Below are 24,160 nucleotides of genomic sequence, written 5' to 3'. Positions count from 1 at the left end.
TGGTGTACACACCGCCAACATGTGATTTAAAGACAACCATAGGATATATTGTATCTGCACTCGTGGGTATTTTGTATGATGGGTTTTTTATAGTAATCACTTTGAGTTTTGTGTTTGTCAAATGGGTATATCCTACTGCAAAAAGCCATGGTAAAGTCATTTGCCTGACGTGAAGTGCTTGGCCTTTACTCTATTTCCTGCTCTTAATGTTTGTCACTGCTGCATTTGGCATGTATAAAATCTGTGGTTAAACATTTTTCTCTTTTAATAGCTCCTGGGCATATATTTACTACAGAGGTCCACTGGAAAGGCTACTGGGAAGAAAAATAGGCTTTATAAAACAACACCATCAACCTTTGTGCTCCTGGTGTTTCTGAAGCCTTTTTTTCTCTCTCTTCTTTTTTTTTGTTCCATAGGACACACAAAAATAGTCAAAAGTGACAGTACAGAAATGTATAATGTTACAAAATACAGTTGATAAATGCAGCTCTTTTGAATTTTTTAAAATCATGATTCCCACCATCTCAAGTTAAATTATTTTTTAAATTATATATATTTTAATATATTCAGAGATATAATTATATAGTCTTTTAAAATGTTAGAAACGTAAAGTTTTACAGTTTAATTAACACAATTTGATGAAGCTACATTTCTTTTAATATCCATTTTGTAAAAAAAAAAAAAAAAAAAATATTTTTGCTATTGTATAAAAATGTAATATTATTTATAAATGCATAAATGTTAGCTAAAATGTAAATCTACATAAACTTCTGTTCAAAAGTTTGGGGCTCACTAAGATTTTTAAAAGAAACTAACACATTCAGCAAGGATGCATTAAACTGAACTTTCCATTCATCAAAGAATAATGAAATATATTATGCAGCACAACTGTTTTTAATATCGATATCAATAAGAAATGTTTCACGAGTAGCAAGTCAGAATGATTTCTGAAGGATCATGTGACACTGAAGACTGGAGTAATGATGCTGAAAATACAGCTTTGCATCACAGAAATAAATTACATTTTCAAATATTTAAATAGAAAATAGTTATTAAATAGTAATAAAAATATTACTGTTCTAAATACATATTTAAAATGATAGCTTTTTCATTTCATTTTGTGTTAAAATAAATGGTACATGTACATATCCCTTTAAGAACTTTATATTCTCACATGGCCAAAAATATACCTTGAACAATTACGCAAATTTGGGAACTGTTTGTTATGTGACCATAACTCTTTCTGTCCAGTATCTGGAAATCTCTGACATCAGATGACCGATGTCTTCCATCCCTGACTGTGTTTCACTTCTGACCACTCAGGAAGACAGTCACAGAATGTCCAAGTGTCCATTTCCTGTCCTCATGCCTCCCCCCCATCTAAACCAGCACAATGCATCTTTAATTACGTAACACACCACTTATTTTTATGTGTTTTTCCAAGGAGCGTGTGCATACACCAATCTGTGTGTTTCTGCACTTGTGACGCTGCATATCTCAGGGATGAGGCCATCCGAGGAGAACCTAAGGAAAATGACACAGAGGTTGATAAATGTGTTTGCTGTGGCACCAAGTCGGACTGTCACACGCCTGCTTTTTTCAACAAACTGAATGCTGTTCTCATACATCACTGCTGTTAGAATACAGTAGAGACTGTGTAGGCTAGATAAATACAGTAAGTAAAGATCAATTGCATGTATCTAAGAGACAATGCATTTCAAATTGCACCCAAAATGAACATTTTGTTATCACATTAAATTTAAAACAAAAACATTGGCGGATGTAGACACGTCACAGCAGGTTTGACGTCACTGAGAGCAATTTCCACACAGAAAAAGTGAACTATGGGCAAATTCTTTTTTATATCATATGGCTTCGGAAGATGTGAAATATAATGCATAGCTCATATGAACTACAGTTATTATACTTAAATGCTGCCATATTCAATTTTGGAAATATCGTACCATGTAAAAGATTGAGGTTAGTATGTTTTTTTTTTTAAAGAAATTAATGCTTCTATTCAGAAATGACATTAAATTGGTCAAAAGTAGTTAAAATAATAACATAATGATAGCAAAATAAAAATTGACAATAAAAATTATACAAGTGTCAAAATTCGTCAAAAAAAGCCATTTCTACACAACTGATTTCAACATTGATTATAATCAGAAACGTTTATTGAGCAGCAAATTAGTAAATTACAATGATTTCTGAAGATCATGTGACACTGAAGACTGGAGTCACAGGAATAAATTACATTTTTAAATATATTCAAATAGAAAACAGTCATTTAAAATTGTACAAATATTTGACAATATTTTGTTTTTAGTGTCATGTTTATTAGTTTGATCAAATAAATGCATCCTTGGTGTGACTTCTTTCAGAAAACCCAAACTTTTGAACATTTACTGTAAATCAGCTTCTACTTTCATTGTAAATGGAAAAGAACACCTAACGTTTCATTTTGTGCTTCACAGAAGAAAGAAGAAATTATGGTGTTGGAACGACATGAGAATGAGTCAAGATTACATTTTTGTGTGAACTAACCATCTTATTTATTAGAAGTAGTGGTAGTTAATTTAGTAGTATAGTCTACAAATTTATGTGCAACACTCTCTTTTTAGTTTATACAAGTTATACAAACTACCTCATAAATGTGATTAAACTGACCATTTTTATGATAGAAATATACAATTAGATATCAGCATTGCATGTTTCCATGCCTCCCACATCTCTCTCATAAATGGAGTGTAAACTCTGGCTTCCTGAGTTGAAATACCTCTCCTGTGATGCTTCATGACCGAAGTCAGAATGAGGTCACTGTCGCTTTAAGAAGCATCCTGCTGGAGCTCTTGACTTCTGTGACTTCTGTGAGCACTGACTGCTCAGATCTCCGTCCGCAAATGCTGCTGATGTACAGAGCAAGAGGACAGGAACACAGAAAGAGTCCAGATCACCGGTTCACACACGGCAGGAACTTCTTATGAGAGTCTGCTGTATGAAGATTTATTTTATTTCTAAGGTAAGTGTTTGGAAGACATTTTTTTCTTTTAGTTTCACTGCCTCATTCAAGTCGGCGAAGCGTTTAAAGTGCACTATGATACAAACGTCTGATTCCACTACTTAAAACATTCATATTTTGCATCTTTTGTTTAAAACAACATTTTACACCAAAAATTATACTATAAAAATTATAATCTTTAGTACTAGAGATGCTCAGGTTCTCCAGCATCATGATCTGAGATGATCCAAAGAGCTTCAATTAACAATTTCTACAAAAAAGTCACATGATCAATTACTATTTTTGCTTATTAGTGACCTAGAAAATATGTCAAATCTAATGTCGGATCATTTAGATCTTAAAATGTATGTTTAGGTCCAGGTTTAAATGAAAGTTGTGGTCTTGCATAAAAGAGAAGTGTATCTCTTAACCGTCTCTGTAATTGTTTTATAGTAGAATGATTATCTGATTATATTGTTTGTGCTGAATCGTTCATTATATTGAAAGGAAAAGTAAAATCAAAGACCAAGTTCAACATAAAGCATCACTGAACTTCATTTTCACCTTGAATGAAGAGAAAAGTTGGCTTGTCTAGTGATGGTCATGCCACCATTGTTTAATACAATGGAAACATGAACCTACATGAATATTTAAATATTAGCTGGATGCAATTGTGCAGCACTGGCTTATTAATACTTGCGAGTAAGTTCAACATGCTCTCTGTGACATTTTGTGGTCAGGCTGTTTTGGTTGTGGTATTTATCATCAGCTACAGTATCTTTACTGCATCTAGCACCATAAGCTTGAAGGTGTTCGAGTGTCAGTTGTGCATCATGATAAAGAAACAGCTGATATTTTGACCAGTAGAAGAGTCAATTGCTAACAGAATGATTTTGTATATTGAATTGGAAATGATCAGATGTTAAAGTAATGGAAGAAAAAGTCTGTCATTATTAAATGACCCTCATGTTGTTACAAACCCTTTTGATCTATCAACAATTTCAAAGCTTAATGCACTTCTCAACATCATACAATATATTTTTAATAATCTTTCCAGCACTTTCAGTGTAAAAGGTACAAAAGCTGTCACAGGGATGTTACCCTTCAGGTGCTGCCAATATGTACCTTTGAGGAACCAATATGCACCCTATAATGATTCAAATAATGTCAGCGACTTAAATTTCAGTCTGTTCCTTGCAAAAACTTTGTATGATATTGAGAGGTCTAGAAAAATAGCATGCAAGTCATAGAGTCTATTTATGAAGCATTTATATAATTTTATCGAGAAACTGAATACAAAAAAAATCATAAAAAATTACAAAACATTTCTGAAAAACGTGATATACATATATAAAATTACATGCGTTGGAAAAAAATTCGGAATATTTATTAATTTATTTGTTCCACAACAGTGTTGTTATTGTTAACTAAAACTAAAATACAAAAATACTGAAAATACAAAACAAAACAAAAAAAATTAATTGAAATAAATTTAATTGACAAAAAAATTGCATAATAATGCTAATAGAAAAACGTTTTATTTCAGTTAGTTGAAAACGCAAAAAAAAGTTGTCCTAACATGTAAACAAAAATAAAACTGATACTGAAATTAAAAATGAGAACTAAATAACACATCGTAACGTCTGTTTTGACCTAGTTTCCCCTCTGTGTTTATCAGTTATTTCACCTGTGTTCTATTAGTCCCTGTTGTATTTATACTCCCTTATCTGTTCAGTGGTGCCGGTTGTTGTTTGTATCTACATTTTGTGCTCTGTTGATTCTAGTGATTCTCCTGTGTTTCTTGTGTATTTACTGTATTATTAACAGACTGTTTTCGGATTATTTCTTTGTCATGTTCTCATTTATAAGCACCGAGCGTGACAGACATACAACAAAATTATTAAAACTCAGTAATGGAAACATGAACAATGGAAAATAAAGACAAATTCAAAATATTTATAAATACTAGGATAGCAGAAAAGATTCTAAAATAACACTGTTTCACAGAAATAAACAACAGCATATGGTTTTGGGAAGAAATGAGGTTGCGTAAATCTTGAGAGTTTTTATTGTGTGTGTGTGTGTGTGTCCTATTCCTTGAATTCATTTCAAGTGGGTCAGATGTCAACTCTCTCTCACTGTCTTATATAAAGGGAAGTAAAACCAACCGGTAGTGCTGTGAGATGAATAATTATGTGTGCATGTAACTGAACTGATATGTTAAGCCAGACCTGTTTACTATATATTCCGTATGTTTTCAGGACTCACCCTCACAGTAGATGGAGGAGGTTTAGTCTAATTTAGTCCAGCGGGGAACAGCTCTCCATCATGGATCCGCTCGACAAGCTGAGCAGAGAGAAGTTGATCTTCTATCTGACAATGCCACTGTCTTCGATCATCATCTTCTCTAACCTCTTCATCATAATAGGCATCGCCTGCAACCGTCAGCTGCACAACACCCCAAATTACTTCTTCTTGAGCTTGCTGGTGGCTGACTTGTGCACCGGCATCGCCCTGCCCTTCATCCCCGGCATGACGCTCGACCGGCAGCTGGATTTCAAGCACTGCTTGGTGATATACATCTTCCCAAACTTTCTGTTCCTGTCGTTCCTCTTCAATCTGGTGATGGTGCATTACGAACGCTACCTGTGCATCGTCAGCCCGCTCCACCACAGCCAGTTCTGGGTCCACCGCTGCTTCCCACTGGCCTTGATGACCGTCTGGGTCCCGCCATTGCTGTATGCATCACTTCCTGCCTTTGGATGGAATAACTGGGTTGAACCCAATGCCTACAAGAGCTCCGATTCAAACGAGACGTTCTTGAGATCAACCGCATCTCGTAATGCTTCCAAAGAGGATGAGGTTTGCTCCTACAAACAGGTTTTTCCCAGGGCCTTCATTTATTTGGAAGTGTGCGGACTGGTGCTTCCGGCCATGCTGTCCATTGCAGCCATGATGGGACGGGTGTTGTGGATCGCACGTAAGCAGTTGCGTAACATCTGTAAGCTCCACCGCGCCGTGGACCGTCTCCAGCAGCAGCAGCAGCAGCCATCCGACCACGAGCAGCAACTTAACCTGCGCTACGCCAAATGCGTGGCTGCCGTGTCTCTCACGTTCCTGGTCTGCTGGGTGCCGTATATCATCTTCCAGCTCATGTCTGTGACGGCTCTGCAGACCGGGGTGAACTTGTCGAGCTCTGCTCTGTACATCATCATGTCCTGTACGGGAATCGGAAGCATGGCTGTCATTCCGCTCATACTGGGACTGGCCAACAAGCAGTACACTGAGCCCATCAGCAGGGTGATGCTTAAACTGAGAAACCGCTGGAGAGGAGGACACAATAACAGAGATATTGCACTGTGACAGTTGGACAGTGAGTAGATAGGATGTTTCAATTGAATGTGTAAAATCCTGCTTTGAAAAAAAAAAAAATACACTACTGTTTAGAAGTTTGGGGTTGGTTAGATTCTCACAAAGGCTGCATTTATTTGATAAAAATGCATAAAGTATTGTGAAATATTATTAGGTGTTTTCTATTTGAATATATTTTAAAATATAATTTATTTCTGTGATGCAAAGTTGAATTTTCAGCATCATTCCTCCAGTCTTCAGTGTCACGTGATCCTTCAGAAATCATTCTAATATACTGATTTGCTGCTCAAGACATATTTCTTATTAATCTCGATGTTGAAAACTACTGTGCTGCTTCATATTTTTGTGGAAACTGAGTATTTTTTATTAATAGAATGTTCAAAAGAACAGCATTTAGTAGAAATAGAAATCTTTTGTTACAGTATAAATGTCTTCACTGTCAATTTTGATCAATTTAATGCATCTTTACTGAAATAAAAGTAACAATATCTTTTAAAATAATGAATGATCCCAAATTTTTGATTGGTAGTGTAAAAGAACAATCACATCTGTCTTTTGTCATAGAGTTTTGTGTTGTCACAAACATTTTTACATTCATCTTATATATATATATATATATATATATATATATATATATATATATATATATATATATATATATATATATATATATATATATATATATATATGTATGCCTTGCATACTTAAATGTTCAGTTTTCTGCAATATATATTTACAACTGTGCTGATTTCTCACCAAGATAAAGTCATCTAGTATACTAAAGTTCACTGCAAAAATGACTTTTCAGTACAAACTAATTAGTAATGTTTTACATTTTATGTTGCAAATGAGTTAATGCTCATGAGTTATGTTATAACTGTATATTTTCAAAAATATTCTTCATTCTTCAACATTGGGTGGAGTTTTTTTTTTTAATAATAACATTTTATAAATGATCTAATATGTATTTGTTTGTAATATTCACTTATTATATTAATATTAACATATTTTTATATTTCATTACATGTAAAATTACATTATTATATTTCATAAGTATGAAAATATATTACTAAAATGTATTGTTTTTTGTGGTTTGACTGGGTGAAAAAAGCTGAAAAAATATTATTCTTATTCTTAAGTTATCTATCCTTACAAATTAGGGACATTTAGCAGACTACATCATATTAGTTTACCAAACATTCATATTCTAGACATTTCTCACTGAGATAAAGCATTTACAATGAGACATAGTTTTGAAGACATAAAGTAAATAAATTAACCATTATGGGAACCTTAAATTGACCAATAGTTTAGGATGTGATCATAGATATGTTAAGATATTTTTGCAACTGAGATAAGAGGTCCTTCTCATGCGCTCATTCCCAGAAACTGTCCTTCCGCTGACAAACCCACTCCAGTGCATTCATCACGGTGGGATACACTGAGTCTGGAGAAACTCTTTGACATTTTTTTCAGTTTGCATACATTAGACAAAGAGCTAAAATCACAAAGCAACTGTAAACAAAAGATATAAAGACAAATTGAGCTGTCCTGATGGTTTGTGTTGGATGCAGGGTTGGATGTGAAACATGTCGAGTCCCTTGAGGACATTCAGTAAGTTCACCACAAACATTGGCAGATGCACTCTAATGTTGATCATTATTTACATGAGCATTTATATAAAATTGAATTTGATTAATCTCTTAGTCTGTAGGCCTGACTCTTTGTTCCTCATAGTTTTGAAATAAAAGCTAAAGAAGGTCAATAGTGTAAAAAACCACAAACACACCCTCATCCGTCCACCCACCCACTCACACACACACACACACATACAAGTTCATCTCTTGCACTTTCGATACCCAACACTTTCTTCCTTTTTGCTATACTCCGAGAGTTCCGCTGTAACTTTTTCAGCTGTCATCAGAAAACAATAACTGAAATCGTCTAATTAGTTGTGCGTGCAAAACATTACTATTGCTATACATCCATTTAGGAACTTCGGATCCTAAGTGTTCAATTTCATCATAAAACTATAAATATTTATTTTATTAACACAGATTTTGTGGTTTATTAATCAAGTATAATGTAAAACACAAAGTACAAAAAAATATGTATGAAAGATATCAGACATTGTCCAGGCAGTGTTTAAATGTAAAATAATAAAAAAGAGTTCAAATAAATAAAAGAATTTAGTATACAGTCTATCTGACCTTTGAAGAGCGGCTCCTGGTTACTCTACAAGAAAGGAGGACAGTCACTCCTGCTTTTGTGCGAGGACCTCAGCGTTAAATGATGGTATGTTTATAAATATGAATGCCAGATGAGATATGTTATTATAGAGGAGTATAGAAGTGTTTGTAGTCCAGTGAACGGACACTCAGATTCATTAAAAACCTAACAATGCAGTAAAGTATTTGAATGTTATTTATTTGAAAAAAAAATAAAGGGCATTGCCGGTGCCTAACATTAAAAAATCTATTAATTATAATTATAATATCAAATGTTTATTAAGTTATTTATAACATCAGTGCTTTAAGTGGGCCAGCACCTGTACTCAGTACTGCCACTTCCAAATATAGCTCTTGAGCGTACCACCACCTCTCCATGCGCCCAGAACGTGCTTTCAGAACGCCCTTCACAATGCACGCTTCCTAATTCTTCCTAGTTCGGAGTATGAAGCGTGAATCATTTGAACCATTTTGGGAGTTCGGAGCGGGTTCGCGAATCATTTGAGTCAGTTTGGGGATCGCAAATCATTTGAATCAATTCGGGAGTTCGGAGCGGCTTCGCGGATCATTTGAATCAGTTCGGGAGTTCAAAGCGGGTTCGCGAATCATTTGAGTCAGTTTGGGGATCGCGAATAATTTGAATCAGTTCGAGAGTTCGGAGTGGGATCGCGAATCATTTGAGTCAGTTCGGGAGTTCAAAGCGGATTCGCGAATCATTTGAGTCAGTTTGGGGAACGCGAACCATTTGAATCAGTTTGGAAGTTTGAATGCAGTAATGCAGTAACTCTTTCTAAGGGTATTTTTTCAAAATCCTTTTGCACATTTTATTTATGTTCATTAGTTCTTTCTAGCTCAAGCAAATCCACAAAATAATAAATGATTTATTATTAAGGTTGCCTGTTGACTGCTGTATATAAAAGCCCTTCAATATACAGTAGTTGTTGTTACCTCAGGGGATGAGGGGAGTCATCAAAAAAAAAAAATAATAATAATACATTTTTTTTGGCTATAATAGAGTATCGGCACCTCTTTTTGGGCACTTAAAGCACTGTATTACATTATATGTGAAAACAAGTGAATTTCAAGAAAACATGTCCAAAGCCTTTCACCCTAAAATCGCAAAATTATTCAAGTTTGTTTTAAAAATTTATATTGTAATTTTAATATTTAATTAAGAATAAATAAAAGGCAGTGCAAAAAATACAACTTAAAATGCTGTTGCGTAAACATTTTACTATGTAAATTATATATTTCCCCCATTCCATTAATGAGAATGAGAATTTTGTTTGTCTGTTTTTTATTATGGTAATAAAAATAAAATTGTCCTATGACGATGACTAGAAAGTTTAGGGTTTCATGAGATTCCCCCATAAATAAAAATGTTTCCTTTCATTTGTCGGGAATTATATTGCATCATATATTACACTTGCATCATAAAATCCATCTGCACAGAAGAAGACCCCCAAAAAGCAGGAGCATCATATCTAGCCAGGTTAACTCAGGCCATTAATCGTGCTGTGACCTTTCATTCTGAAAACCAGATCCAATAAGAGCCATTTTAAAGATGCTTTCATCACTGACAGCCGAAGTGTGGCCGCAAATCAGAATTTAAAATTAGATTATTTTACTTATCAGAGAAGGATGAGTGCATTTTTACTGAAACGCTAACTAGATCAAAATCAGATACACTTGACCAAAAACAATACTCATCTTTTTACCTGTTTGTTCTTCTATCTGTCATCGTTATTGCAAGTGGCCGCAACCTCACACTGGCTCGTCAGTTTCAGGATGTTATCTGTCTCTGTGCTTCTCTGGGTTTCCATGCTCAGAACACTCCAGCTTGAGATTGAAGCTCAGCAGATCTTGAACTGAAAGAAAGAAACCGTTTACAAATGAAAATGTTCATCATTTATTCACTCTTATTTCATTTCAAACCTGTAGGAGATATTTTAATGCAGGGGTGTCAAACTCGATTCCTGGAGGGCTGGAGCCCTGCAGAGTTTTGTTCCGGCTCTGCTCCGGCACCCACACCATGTAGTTTACAAATAAGCCTGAAGGACTTGATTAGTTGGATGGGGTGTGCATAATTAGGGTTGAATCTAATCCCTGCAGGTCTCTGGGTCTCCAGGAACTGAGTGTGACACCCCTGTTTTAAAGTATATTCAAGCTGCTGTTTTGCAAAATCATGTTTTAAAGCTGCGGTAGGGAACTTTTGGCGCTCTAGCGGTTAATAAACAGAACTTCTTGCTTCTTGCGGAAGAACATCGTAGCCGGAACTACTTCTCTCTGTTTATGTCTATGAAGAATCACAAAGGTACTGGGTCACTCCGCCGCGGTATCCCCGAAGCAATCTAAAATAGTCTGAATATAAACACTTATTATTATAGATGTACCCTAGTGATTCAGGACGAGCCAAAAACACGGTTTGGAAAATGGATTCATGGTGTACTCGCTTATTATATAAATTTTTCTACATTTTGAACACAAACAAAGTTACGGACTGCAGCTCTGATTGGTTGTTTCTTACCGGGAGCGATGGAGTTTATGCAAATGGCAATAGGACACTGGGAGGAGCCAGAGGAGCTTGATTTTTTCACAGATTATCTGTCTCATATTCTACTGTCAGGACATAATGACAGGTTTAACAAATATGTAAAAAATATTTTTTTACAAAAGTTCCCTACAGCACCTTTAAGAACATTGTGCAAATGTTCCAATTAAGGTATGAACACGTTCTCTGAATGTTCCAAAATCCCGTTTTTTAAACGTTTTAAACATATCATTTGAATTTTGAGAGAACATTCCATTTTGAATGCGAACGTTACTTTTGAATGTTCTCTGGACGTTCTGAGACAAGCAGTCACATTTAAAAAAAAATGTTAGATGAACTTCTAACTAAACTGTTTCAGAAACATTCCATGAACAATGCATAAATAACTTTTTTGTGCTGAGTTGGAACAAACATTTTATTAACATTACAGGAAGAACATTTGACAGATCCTTGCCAGAAAGTTCTGACATGTTTCCCTGTTAGTGCATGCAAATTTTTGCTCAGCTTGTTATTGTTTATTCATAATCAACAAATGGAAAAGTTGTCGGACTTGATCTACCTCCCTGAAGAACATCACATCTGTATTCAAACAGACTCCTTCCCAAATAATAATCATGCATTTTCTTCTTATAAATGGACAATATTTTGAGGAGAGCATGCATTAGTATATCTCTGTGTACATAGATATGATAGATGATTTTAATTTATTTTGCCATTTGATTCAAACTGAATCTTATAAGAGTTTAGGAGTCTTGAATTTTCTGTTTACACATGTCTATGCTCTTATCAGAAGTCTATAATCTCTATTGTCATAATTCAACTCAGCAGAGGATTCTGATGTTCATGGGTCCATCTTTGTGTCTTTCCAGGTTGTTTGTCAGCTCAAAACTATCCAATGTTTATCAGTCTTGTGAGATTAAAACTGTACTACAGTTTAGTTTCTGACAAACGATTTGTGACCTACATCATTTACGGGTTTATCACACATTCAGAAGATATATTACATCCCATTAAACTAAACATATTTAATTATACTAACATTGAAAAGCATGTTTTTTCTGCTCACAATAAAGCTGCTGAATAAACACACAAAAAATACATATCTTTAGTCACAGAAGGTTATACTGTTGCCTGAAAAACACGTATAAAAAAGATGAGAATTAGGACATTTGTAGTCTGATTCATTTCCGCGAATCGGTTCTTGTTTTCTGAGGACCAGTTTAAAAAAAACGATTCAGTGGTTGTTTTACGTCACGGCGTAATTACGAAATCGCGTGTTGCCTGATAACTTCCCCACAGTCAGATCTTCGGTTCACTCCTAATTCTTTGTTGGAAAAAGACGGCTCCCCGTTCAATGTCTCGAGTTTTTGATTCGAGAACCGCTTTTAGCACACTGAATCACTATGATTCATGGACTAATCATTCAGGCTTTTTATACAGTCTGTGTTCAGGTCGCTTTTGCGAACCAGTTCAAACGATTCATTTAAAAAGATCCGACCCCAAAGAGCGATTCCCGTGAACCTGCGTGTAAAATACAAATCTGATGGCAGAGCAAACATACATTATTTAAGTATCCCCGCTGATCCTTTTAATGTATCTACAGGAATCCTGCATGCTGTCTATGTTTGTAATACAGTCCTTCATGGTTCCTGGAGAAGTTTTCTTGTGAGTAGCACAGATATCAAGCGCTCTCTGCTGCCCTCATGTGGCCATGAAGGAAAACACCACACTTCATATTATTAAAATAATCACTTTTCAGACACAATACATTCAGACACAAATAAGTCATGTAATGAAGGCAGGTTTAAACTGAATTGTTGAAATGTGATCTCCATTGTTTGCTGTTTATTTAATTTTTCCTAATGTTTCCTAATGTAAAAATATTTATATTTTAATGAAAAGCCTATGATATACTCCTTGGTTCCCAGTGTGACAATTTACCCCATAAGCTATTGCTATTGGGGCATGTTAGGTCAGTGTGTGTTCATAACCTGGTGAAGCGCTGAAATATGACATGGATGTGACAGGATCTGTGAGATAAACAGAATGCACTTTTCAAATATTCAATTCAATATTTATTTGTTTTACTATTTATATTTTGATTAAAAAAAAGAATAATAATAGGCTGTTTGGTTCCCTGTGTGACAACAACCCATTAGCTATTACTATTACTTTTGATGCATGTTGTCACAAAAGGTAAAGCAAAATCAAATGTCTTTGAAATATAATTTGGACTTGTTATATATGGACAGTATATATATATATATATATATATATATATATATATATATATATATATATATATATAGCACAAATTGAGCTCATTAATGTGACAACACAAAAAAACAATTTGATGCATGTAAAAGAGAATAATTTTTCTGTGTTGAAATAAAACAAAGGTGATTGGAGTAAGTTTTACAAAAAAAATTTATATCATTTTTTTCCCTCAAAATATCATGTTTAATTCAAAGTGTTTTTGTCTTTCTTTTTTTTTTTGCAAAATGTACTACCAATTTCTAAGTGAACCCTCCTCAGTGTAGTTTGAGAGTATGTCCTTGTTTATCATCTGTGGGAATTTGCAAACAAATCAGATCCGTGCAGGTGTAGACTTACATCTCCCCGACCAATCACAGTAGAGATCTGAAGTCTATATATAGCTGCTCCCAAACCCCCTCACATACCTGCCGCAGGTAAAACAACAGACCGCATCTCGCAAGCACGCTCAAAGCCACTTCTAAACCGCACCATGTCATTCATGAGCCCTTCCAGGAGTTTCTCCAGCTCAAGTCTGTCTGGTAGCTTGGGGTCAAGGGGTGGTTTGTTCGGGTCCATTTCCCCAGCCACTATAGGGAATCTGGCAAACACACTGCGTCCGACTGTGCAGATCAACAGCAGCACTTTTCCCCCAGCTGATGATAAAGAGACCATGAAGGGTCTGAATGACCGTCTGGCGGGGTATCTGTCAAAAGTGCGACTCCTGGAGGACTCCAACATTGAACTGGAGAAGCAAATCAAAGAGGCTCTGATGAGGAAAGGAGCTGAGAGTGACAGAGACTGGAGCGCCTATGAGAAGATCATGAATGATCTGAGAAACCAGGTGAGCAAATAAATACTCGTGCATTCTTTTTATCATAACGCACACTACCAAATGTTTGGACACATCTGCTAATTCTTTACTATGACTATTTTCCTAATTTTACAATGATAGTTCATGGTGAAGTAACACAAATGAAAGTTTGGGAATTATGTAGTTGCTAAATATGTTTTTCTATTTGTTTCAATCCTTTCAATTCCAGCTCTGTAGCTTCTTTAAATGCACGAGATGCAGGTCTACATCTATGTTGGACCTTGTTGATGCTTTTTCTTCACTATCTGCTCCACCTCCCAAAAAATGACTGAAATTTAATTTTAGTTGTAATTTTTAATGGTTGTGTATGTGGTTTAAGCTTCAAGAACAACGTAATGATAACATGTTGCAACCATTTAATAAAAATATGGAAATAAATCATTCATTGAATTATTCACTGATTCAATAATAATAAAAACAAATTATAATAAAAAGATGCATTTTGCAGGAGTGGTCTCGACAAAAGCAGCAAAAGAAAAACACTAATGTTACAACTGAAGTGCAATTAAGAAACAATGATTGTCAAATGGAAGAAATATTATTAATAAAAATGCTTTTATTAAACTGAAAAGAAAACTGGGTGCATTAAAAATGCCAAGGGTAACACATTTTTTTTTTTTTAGTAAAGGAACCAAAGCCTCAAACACAAATCATTTACCTTTTTTTGTTGTTGTTTAGATTTTTTTAAATGGTCTTTTAAGAGATATAACTATTTTAAAGGAACAATGAAATATTATGCAGTATGCATTTTATTAAATTATTTTGTGATGCATGATCTATTTTCCTCTGTTGGTTATCAGCATAAAGTTTTATGACAATTGTACAAGTAAAAAAAATAACAAACAAATAAAAATATATGCTGTTGGCTTCAATGCTTTAATCCATAAATGCAAGACAATGATGTGAGTGTGTTTGCATATCAACCCCTCAGCTCCAGGAAATGACCATGGACAATGCCAGACTCTTCTTACAGATAGACAATGCGAGGCTGGCTGCTGACGATTTCAAAGTCAAGTGAGTTTTTTGGTTATTTGTTCCTTGATGAAATGTTGAAAGCTCTCGAATTAAGAACATTTCTCTTATAACATGTAGTATAATGAGATAATAATACTAAGCTGTCACCGAGCTGCAGCACAGTTTGCTGTAGATATGACACACGTCCTGTGGTCTCTGATGTAAATAAGCTCTCACTGCATCGCTCCGGCAGGTTTGAGTCGGAGCAGGCCATGCGGCAAGGGGTGGAGCAGGATCTGGCAGGACTCCGTAAGATGCTGGACGACACTTACATGGGCCGCATGCAGCTGGAGGGCCAGATCGAGTCTATGAGAGAAGAGCTGGTGTTCCTGAAGAAGAGCCACGAGGAGGTACATGCCACTCAATACTGATTAAACAGCAACACCTCAAACCTACAGAGACAGACTCATTGTTGGAGCACAAACAGCCTTTAAGTCATAAGCAGCAGCAGTTAGTAGTTAACAGAGCACTACGAAAGCAAACATCAGTGATGGAAGTCAAATTAATCTAATTAATTCTACTGTACAGCGCCATAGATATCCTAAATAAGTGTGATATCAGCTTTAAGCAGATTTTGCGATTTTAATTTCATAGTAATTTTTATATATTATTTTCTTACATTAAAATAATGTGAAATAAAATTATTAAAATATTTTAATATTTTAATGATTGCATGAATGTTAATTTAATATGAATATTAATTTAATTAATATTAAACAAATTTAATTGTAAAATACTCAGACATTGTAAAATTACTTTTTAATGATTCATATTAATTTAACATTAATTAAGCTTAATATTCTAATTGATGTAATGAATATATTAAATAATGATATATAATTATTAAGATAATAGAAAATAATAAATTAATATTAATTTAATAAAATCAATATTTTATTAATTTTAATACTAAAATAATTTTAAATAATATTAATGTTAGTTTAATTTAATTCTATTTTAATATTAAAATACCTGAATTTTTGAATAAATATATATTTAATTAACTTAGAATTTAAATCATTTTAATATTAATATTTAATAAAAATTAAAGTGCATTTACGTTATTAATATATATAATCAATGGCTTCAGTGGAGAGATTGTTGTGGTTTGTTCCAATAACTATTTTTTTGAAGCTCTACTTTATTTCTTTGTTTATTTTTAATTAAATGTTACATTTATTTTATTTTAAATGTGTGTGTGTGGGGGGGGGGGGTCAAAATACTTTCCAAACTAAGAACTGCTAATAAAAAAATAAATTAAAAAACAGATCTTCCCAACCGTTCTACCTGGTTTACAATGCTTTAGAGCAAGTGTTAAACAAACTTAGCTCTGTTGCCAGATCCTGCCTTTATAATCGATATAACTAAATTCATTAATCATTTTATTTCACAGGATGTTGCCAACCTGGAGAGTCAGATCAGTGACTCTCAAGTCAATGTGCAAATGGAGTCTAAAAACAATGCAGACCTCAATGAGACCATTAATAACATCCGCACGCAGTACGAGCGAGCCGCACAGAAGAGCCGCGAGGAAACTGAAGAGTGGTATAAAAACAAAGTCAGTCATATTTTACATTCATTTGTTGTCTCCTGCTCTTCCAAAATTGTTGCCACTTTCATATATATATATATATATATATATATATATATATATATATATATATATATATATATATATATAGTGCTTCTAAAATACATCAAAAACAGCTCTTATAATAATTTCATCTTCTAAGGAAAATTTCATCTTTCAACTTTTGTGAGTTGTGACCCTATTTTCTACCCCATGGGAAAGTGCATTTTAATAAAAAAAAAAAAAAAAACATTGTAGAATATTATAAGGCGCCACTTGTCCTCTCTATCTAGTTTGACAGCATCACAGCTGAGGTGACTCAGAACACAGAAGCTCTGCAGGCAGGAAAGACCGAGCTGAACGAGCTGCGCAGGACGAAACAAACTCTAGAAATTGACCTGCAGGCTCTGCACAATATGGTATGGTACACAAATTACACAAATTATGCACTTGACAAATCACTCAGTCAGCACTCTCACCTGGCAGACATGTGCATCAATTAAATCATTATGAAATGTGATTGCACTAAATGTTCAATACCTGTCTCTGTGCACCCATGTCATCTGAATTTACACATTATACCTGTGGTTTTTAAACCATGGGAAAACAGGAGCTGGTTTTATATGGTTTGTCTAGATTATTTCTTTTTGTTAAGGTAATTTATGAAGCACATTTCTGCAAATAAATAACTGTTGAAAGTCAAAAGGTTGACACACCTACTCATTCCACAAAAAAAAAAAAAATATATATATATATGCATTATTTTTGTTTCTTTCGCTTGCACAAATTGTCTATAATATATTGTGAATATTTTACAATACATTCAAGACAAACTTATTGTGAAACAAAAATAATGAAATTAAACAATATAATACAAATAATATAATGTAATACGTTTAGAATAAAGAAAAAAATATATGTATATTTTGTTGTCGATTTCAAGCGTTTTACACAGAGGCCTATATTTAAAAAGTTATTAAGATCATGAGAAACAAAAAGGTCATTTTTGTTTATTCTGCTTGGTGTTTTGCAGATTCGATCCCTCGAAGATTCGCTGCGTGAAACAGAGGCACGTTACGCTCATGAAGTCAATGGGTACAACTCTGGATTGGTGCAGCTGGAGGGAGAGCTGGGACAGGTGCGAGCGCAGGTGGAGCGTCAGGCGGCCGAGTATGATGCCCTGCTGAACATCAAGTCCAAACTGGAGGCAGAGATTGCTACTTATCATTGCCTCCTGGAGGGTGTTGTTGACGACGAGGGGGACAAAAATAGGTAAGATGAAGGAGAGAGAGGAAGAGCTTGTGAACAGTGCTCACAAAATGGATATTCAAGCTCAATTTCAGAATCATCCTTGATACCTAATCGCCTCAAGTCCTTAATGAGCTGAATCAGGTTTCTTTTTCTTTCTTTTAGACTGAAGGCTAATCCCATAAATTCCCTTGTAAAGATTCAAATTAGGACTGGGTAATAGATCAAAGATTCACAATGTATTCAACACAATTTTGCTAGTCATATAAAATAAAAAAATATATGCATTTTCAGTTTTGACATTATGTTGAAAAAATACCATCTAAGCTGATTAGTTCGAGTCATTTCATGTATCAAATAACGTTTTAAAGGAATAGTTCACCCAAAAAAGAAAATTTACTGAAAATGAACTCCCTCTCAGGCCATCCAAGATGTAGATGAGTTTGTTTCTTCGTCAGAACAGATTTGGAGAGATGTAGCATTCCATCACTTGCTCACCAGTGGATCATCTGCAGTGAATGGGTGCCGTCAGAATGAGAGTCCTAACAGCTGATAAAAACATCACAGTAATCCACAAGTAACCCTCACAACTCAAGTCTATAAATTAATGTCTGTAAAGTGAAAAACTGAACGTTTGTTAGAAACAAATCCAATGCATTTTAACTTTAAACTGGTGCTTCTGGACAAAACACAAGTCCTTAATCCATAATAAAGCCTCCTGCAGTAAAAAACATTTGTTTAGAACTGTTATAGGCTGTTTTCACTGCAGAGGAACCACTGGTGAGTAAGTGATGCTACATTTCTATTCCGATGAAGACACAAAGTCATCTACATCGTGGATTGCCTGAGGGTGTGTAAAGTTTAAGCAAGTTTTCAGCTTCAAGCAACTACTCCTTTAATAAAATGATTCAAATCACTGATTTGAGGATTTGTTTCTAAAATTGGAAATCTATCCACCTTTTTTTAACATTGAGTTAAATACTGCTGTTTGTTCAAATGTTTTGGTTCAGTTCAGAACAAACACAAAAAAGTAACTTTGTGCGTGTTTGTTGCAACATCGTGTTGTTCCAAACCTGTATTCATTTCTTTCTTCAGCGGAAAAAAAAAGATAAGTAAATAAAAATAAATAAAAATATATTTTGATAAAATATTGGTAACCAAACATATTCAGTTCCCACCGACTTCCATTATAATTTTTGTTCATATAATATCTTCATGTTTCATAGAACAAATAAATCCATACAGGTTTAGAATGTTAATGACAGAATTTTTGGTGGACTATCTCTTTGATCTTGAAATCTCTTTGGTCACTGATTGTAACGTGCACATTACACAGCATTGCTGTTTCCGGCATTTTCCTTTGTGAGCTGCCCATGCAAATCTAGCGTGCACAGAGCTCATCTTTCCATGGTGAAGTCACTCTGTAGTAACAAACACATGGCACGAACTCTTTCTCTACAGGCTTTTGAGAAACATTTCCCAGCATTCATCTGTCCTTTAAAACAGACACCACTTAAAAGCAATGAGGGGGACATTTCCCCCCTTATATTTGCAGAAAAGTGATCACTCAGTGTGGGTTTTTCAGTGAATCATTCATAACTTCGATCCACCCCCAGTATTGAACATTTAGTTGCATCTTTTCCCATCAAGCACCTCCCTTTGTGCCATTCTCTCATATTCTCTCTTCCCTTCACAGAGAGGAATTTTCTTTAGAGCAGGCGTTGTATGCAGGTGAGTGCCCTGACGTGTAGATTTTAGGCATCGTCAGTATGAGTTAACAAAGATGCTTGCCTAACCCACAACAAGCTTGTCTTCATACTAATCATCACTCACTGCTCTACTGTCTAACAAAGACAAGTAAACATTGCTGCCCGAATACAATCACATCACTCACGCTGTTTGTTTCTAACTGCTAACCTCATGCAAATATGTTTGAAGGAAATCATATTATAATCTGTAAAAGAAACAAAAGGGTCATTCTACAAAACAGGTGCTATTTGTGTGCCTTTTTTAAGCTGCCTGTGGATCTATTAGCATGTATAGTAAAATGAATTAGAAATATCAGCATTAAATTTTCAAAGAAGGTCTTTCGTGAGCTTATATTGTCAAATGAAACTGTAAAACTTCACCCTGTTATTGTTCTGAAGACATAATTATATCTTGTCATGTTCTAAATGTCAATGAATATATTATAATTTTGCTTGAAATGGAGCAAAATCTTTTACAAAAAAAGCTCCCTTACAAAATAACCTTCTCAAAATGCAACAGGTATCTGATTCATAGAATGGCCCAAGTAATGTTTACTAGTGCAGACATCCCACCCTGTCCAAACCCGTTTCCAGGAAATAGCCCTGGAGAACAAAAACCTGTTTGTTCATTCATTACTATTCGTGAAACGAAAGTGAGAGTGATCCAGTGTAGTCTCAAAATAACTGGATATCCAAATGCAAGAAGTCAGGAGAGGCATTAACAATACCAGGAAAACGCATTGTAATAACAGGTAAAAACAATAACAAATTATGTAAAAAATGTATTATAATACCAAGTAAATTTGTGTCTTGGCTGAACAGCTGTTATGGGGTAGAATTCTCAGGTGACAGGGAGTCTCTATTATTATGCGGGAGACTCCCGGACATTCCTGGAAAGGTGGGACATCTGTAAATGTCTTAATGAATTACCAAAGACTGACTCTAACCTCCAGCTTTCTGTCTCCAGCTCCTCCGCCTTCCGTCGGACTTAAGAAAGCCATCGTCATCACGCAAGAAATAGTGGACAGAAAAGGGGTCTCTCAGAGTGAACTTGAGCAAAATCCTACTAATCACAACAACCACGTTTTTGGGGAGGAAGAGGAGTTGGCAGAACCACTGGTGTTAGCTTTGGAGTTAGCAATGGAAAAGGTGAAAGACGAGCAAGAGGAGTTTGGAGAACAACTGGAGTTAGCAATGGAAAAGGTGAAAGACAAGCAAGGGGAGTTTGGAGAACAACTCGAGTTACAGTTGGAGTTAGCGATGGAAAAGGCAAAAGACGAGCAAGAGGAGTGGGGAGAACAACTGGAGTTAGCGATGGAAAAGGCAAAAGACGAGCAAGAGGAGTGGGGAGAACAACTGGAGTTAGCGATGGAAAAGGCAAAAGATGAGCAAGAGGAGTTTGGAGAACAACTGGAGTTAGCGATGGAAAAGGCAAAAGACGAACAAGAGGAGTTTGGAGAACAACTGGAGTTAGCAATGGAAAAGGCAAAAGATGAGCAAGAGGAGTGGGGAGAACAACTGGAGTTAGCGATGAAAAAGGCAAAAGATGAGCAAGAGGAGTGGGGAGAACAACTGGAGTTAGCAATGGAAAAGGCAAAAGATGAGCAAGAGGAGTGGGGAGAACAACTGGAGTTAGCAATGGAAAAGGTGAAAGACAAGCAAGAGGAGTTTGGAGAACAACTGGAGTTAGCGATGGAAAAGGCAAAAGACGAGCAAGAGGAGTGGGGAGAACAACTGGAGTTAGCGATGGAAAAGGCAAAAGACGAGCAAGAGGAGTGGGGAGAACAACTGGAGTTAGCGATGGAAAAGGTGAAAGACGAGCAAGAGGAGTGGGGAGAACAACTGGAGTTAGAGTTGGAGTTAGCGATGGAAAAGGCACAAGACGAGCAAGAGGAGTTTGGAGAACAACTGGAGTTAGCGATGGACAAGGTGAAAGATGAGCAAGAGGAGTGGGGAGAACAACTGGAGTTAGCGATGGAAAAGGCAAAAGACGAGCAAGAGGAGTGGGGAGATCAACTGGAGTTAGCGATGGAAAAGGCAAAAGACGAGCAAGAGGAGTTTGGAGAACAACTGGAGTTAGCGATGGAAAAGGCAAAAGACGAGCAAGAGGAGTTTGGAGAACAACTGGAGTTAGCGATGGACAAGGTGAAAGATGAGCAAGAGGAGTTTGGAGAACAACTGGAGTTACAGTTGGAGTTAGCGATGGAAAAGGCAAAAGACGAGCAAGAGGAGTGGGGAGAACAACTGGAGTTAGAGTTGGAAAAGGCAAAAGATGAGCAAGAGGAGTGGGGAGAACAACTGGAGTTAGCGATGGAAAAGGCAAAAGATGAGCAAGAGGAGTGGGGAGAACAACTGGAGTTAGCGATGGAAAAGGCACAAGACGAGCAAGAGGAGTTTGGAGAACAACTGGAGTTAGCAATGGAAAAGGCAAAAGACGAGCAAGAGGAGTTTGGAGAACAACTGGAGTTAGCGATGGAAAAGGCAAAAGACGAGCAAGAGGAGTGGGGAGAACAACTGGAGTTAGCGATGGAAAAGGCAAAAGACGAACAAGAGGAGTGGGGAGAACAACTGGAGTTAGCGATGGAAAAGGCAAAAGACGAGCAAGAGGAGTGGGGAGAACAACTGGAGTTAGCGATGGAAAAGGCAAAAGACGAGCAAGAGGAGTGGGGAGAACAACTGGAGTTAGAGTTGGAGTTAGCGATGGAAAAGGCAAAAGATGAGCAAGAGGAGTGGGGAGAACAACTGGAGTTAGCGATGGAAAAGTGGAAAGATGAGCAAGAGGAGTGGGGAGAACAACTGGGGTTAGAGATGGAAAAGCTTATAGAAGAGCGAGAGGAGTTAGAAGAAGAAGAGTTTATGAAGACAGGGGTGCTCCCTAGGAGTGCCCATAAAATCTGGCCACCCCTACAATAATTTTGCCATGGGTATTATTAATTTAAATGCATAATGTAAATTCATAATAGTTCACAAAATGAAAGAAAACTAAATGCAGCCCGAAAAAAGATTGTAGATTGGCACCACCAGAGTAGCTTTGTCACTCCAAAGCTCATGAAAATCACATACCAGTTATATACCATGTTAATCGTGTGTTTATAAGCTTCATGTTCTTCTGTAGCTAATGCTAATCAAAATGTGTAAATCAGTGGAAAATGAAAAGAAATTATGATTCTGTCTGAAGAAATATAAAGTAAAGTGTAAAAATATACATTTTGCTCCTAAGTATGAGCACTTTTGGATTGTAAACCCTTATTGAAGCTGTGAAGACAAATTAACCGCAGCAGACTCGACTGAATATGAATGGGTGTTATTATTCTATTCAAAATACCATACATTACCAAATTATTATTTTGCATAATTAAAAGAATTAAGAAACCAAAGTAAATAAGTATAACAAATATTTTACATTACAAGAAGGGTCTCAAGATATGAAGGAGAACGAGTGACATTGTATTGCTACGTCTCATCCTAATCTTACAGCATTATTGGTTCTTCATTTCTGTATTTCTTTCCTTCTTATAGCTCAGTTTTTCTTTGTGATGACCATGACTTTTTATTAATCTACTGTACCACAATAAAACGTGTATGAGCTTTATCTCTTGGCTAGCGTTGTTATTTTAGAATGTAAATGACCAATCAGAAGTTTGGGTTCCGTAAGAACATTTGTTTTCGAAGCAAGACATTTATAATATTACAAAAGATTGCCATTTCTCAAAGAATGCTAAAAAAAATGGATCACGATTTCCACAAGAATATGAATCAGCACAGGCATTTTCGACATTGATAATAATAAGAGGTTTCTTGAGCAGCAGATTCAATTGATTTCTGAAAGATCATGTGACACTGAAGACCGTATCAATGATGCTGAAAATTCAGCTTTAAATTACATTATAAAATATATGTGGAGGTCTTTTTATTTTATGCCAAAAATCATTAGGACAGTAAAGATCATGTTCCATGAAGATATTTTGTAAATTTCCTACTGGTGATATATTAAAACTTAATTTTTTATTAGTAATATGCAATGCATTCGTACAACTTTAAAGTTGATTTTCTCAATATTTTGATTTTTTTTTTTTTGCACCATTAGATTCCAGATAGCTGTATCTTAACAAACCTTACATCAATGGAAAGCTTATTTATTTAGCTTTCAGATGATGTATAAATCTCAATTTAGGAAAAAAAGACTCTTTTCACTGGTTTTGTGGTATAAGAGTCGTATATTAAAACTAAAAGTTACTTTGAATTGTAATGAGATTTCACTATATTTGGGTAAAAAAAAAAAAAAATACAACCTTGGTGAG

The 24,160-nt window shown here is 35.4% G+C and overlaps 2 protein-coding genes across 51 annotated transcripts; both read left to right on the top strand.

The window, feature by feature from the left end:
* Window positions 1-2,816: 2,816 nt before the first annotated feature.
* Window positions 2,817-7,284, top strand: gpbar1 (G protein-coupled bile acid receptor 1). Its single transcript, XM_052606708.1, has 2 exons — window positions 2,817-3,022; window positions 5,263-7,284. Exon 2 carries the CDS (start codon window positions 5,330-5,332, stop codon window positions 6,362-6,364), a length of 1,035 nt encoding a protein of 344 aa, XP_052462668.1. The 5' UTR covers window positions 2,817-3,022; window positions 5,263-5,329; the 3' UTR covers window positions 6,365-7,284.
* A 6,433-nt stretch (window positions 7,285-13,717) lies between these two features.
* On the top strand, window positions 13,718-24,118 carry zgc:92380 (uncharacterized protein LOC445086 homolog). Of its 50 annotated transcripts, none has more exons than XM_052606670.1 (13): window positions 13,718-14,249; window positions 15,211-15,293; window positions 15,487-15,643; window positions 16,687-16,851; window positions 17,157-17,282; window positions 17,897-18,135; window positions 19,808-19,842; window positions 20,827-21,062; window positions 21,129-21,344; window positions 21,507-21,788; window positions 21,897-22,004; window positions 22,125-22,286; window positions 22,449-24,118. In XM_052606670.1, exons 1-13 carry the CDS (start codon window positions 13,899-13,901, stop codon window positions 22,770-22,772), a joined length of 2,484 nt encoding a protein of 827 aa, XP_052462630.1. In that variant the 5' UTR covers window positions 13,718-13,898; the 3' UTR covers window positions 22,773-24,118. The 50 variants fall into 50 exon arrangements, with proteins under 50 accessions (XP_052462630.1, XP_052462651.1, XP_052462640.1 ...); XM_052606691.1 differs by having other exon boundaries at window positions 13,719-14,249; window positions 22,233-22,286; XM_052606680.1 differs by having other exon boundaries at window positions 13,719-14,249; window positions 22,179-22,286.
* The last annotated feature ends 42 nt before the right edge of the window (window positions 24,119-24,160 follow it).

The sequence above is a fragment of the Carassius gibelio genome, chromosome A9 (genome assembly GCF_023724105.1).
Source record: "Carassius gibelio isolate Cgi1373 ecotype wild population from Czech Republic chromosome A9, carGib1.2-hapl.c, whole genome shotgun sequence".
In the NCBI taxonomy this organism is placed as follows: domain Eukaryota; kingdom Metazoa; phylum Chordata; class Actinopteri; order Cypriniformes; family Cyprinidae; genus Carassius; species Carassius gibelio.
Note: the sequence above shows the minus strand (reverse complement) of the source record. Positions and strands in the feature narration are given on the sequence as shown.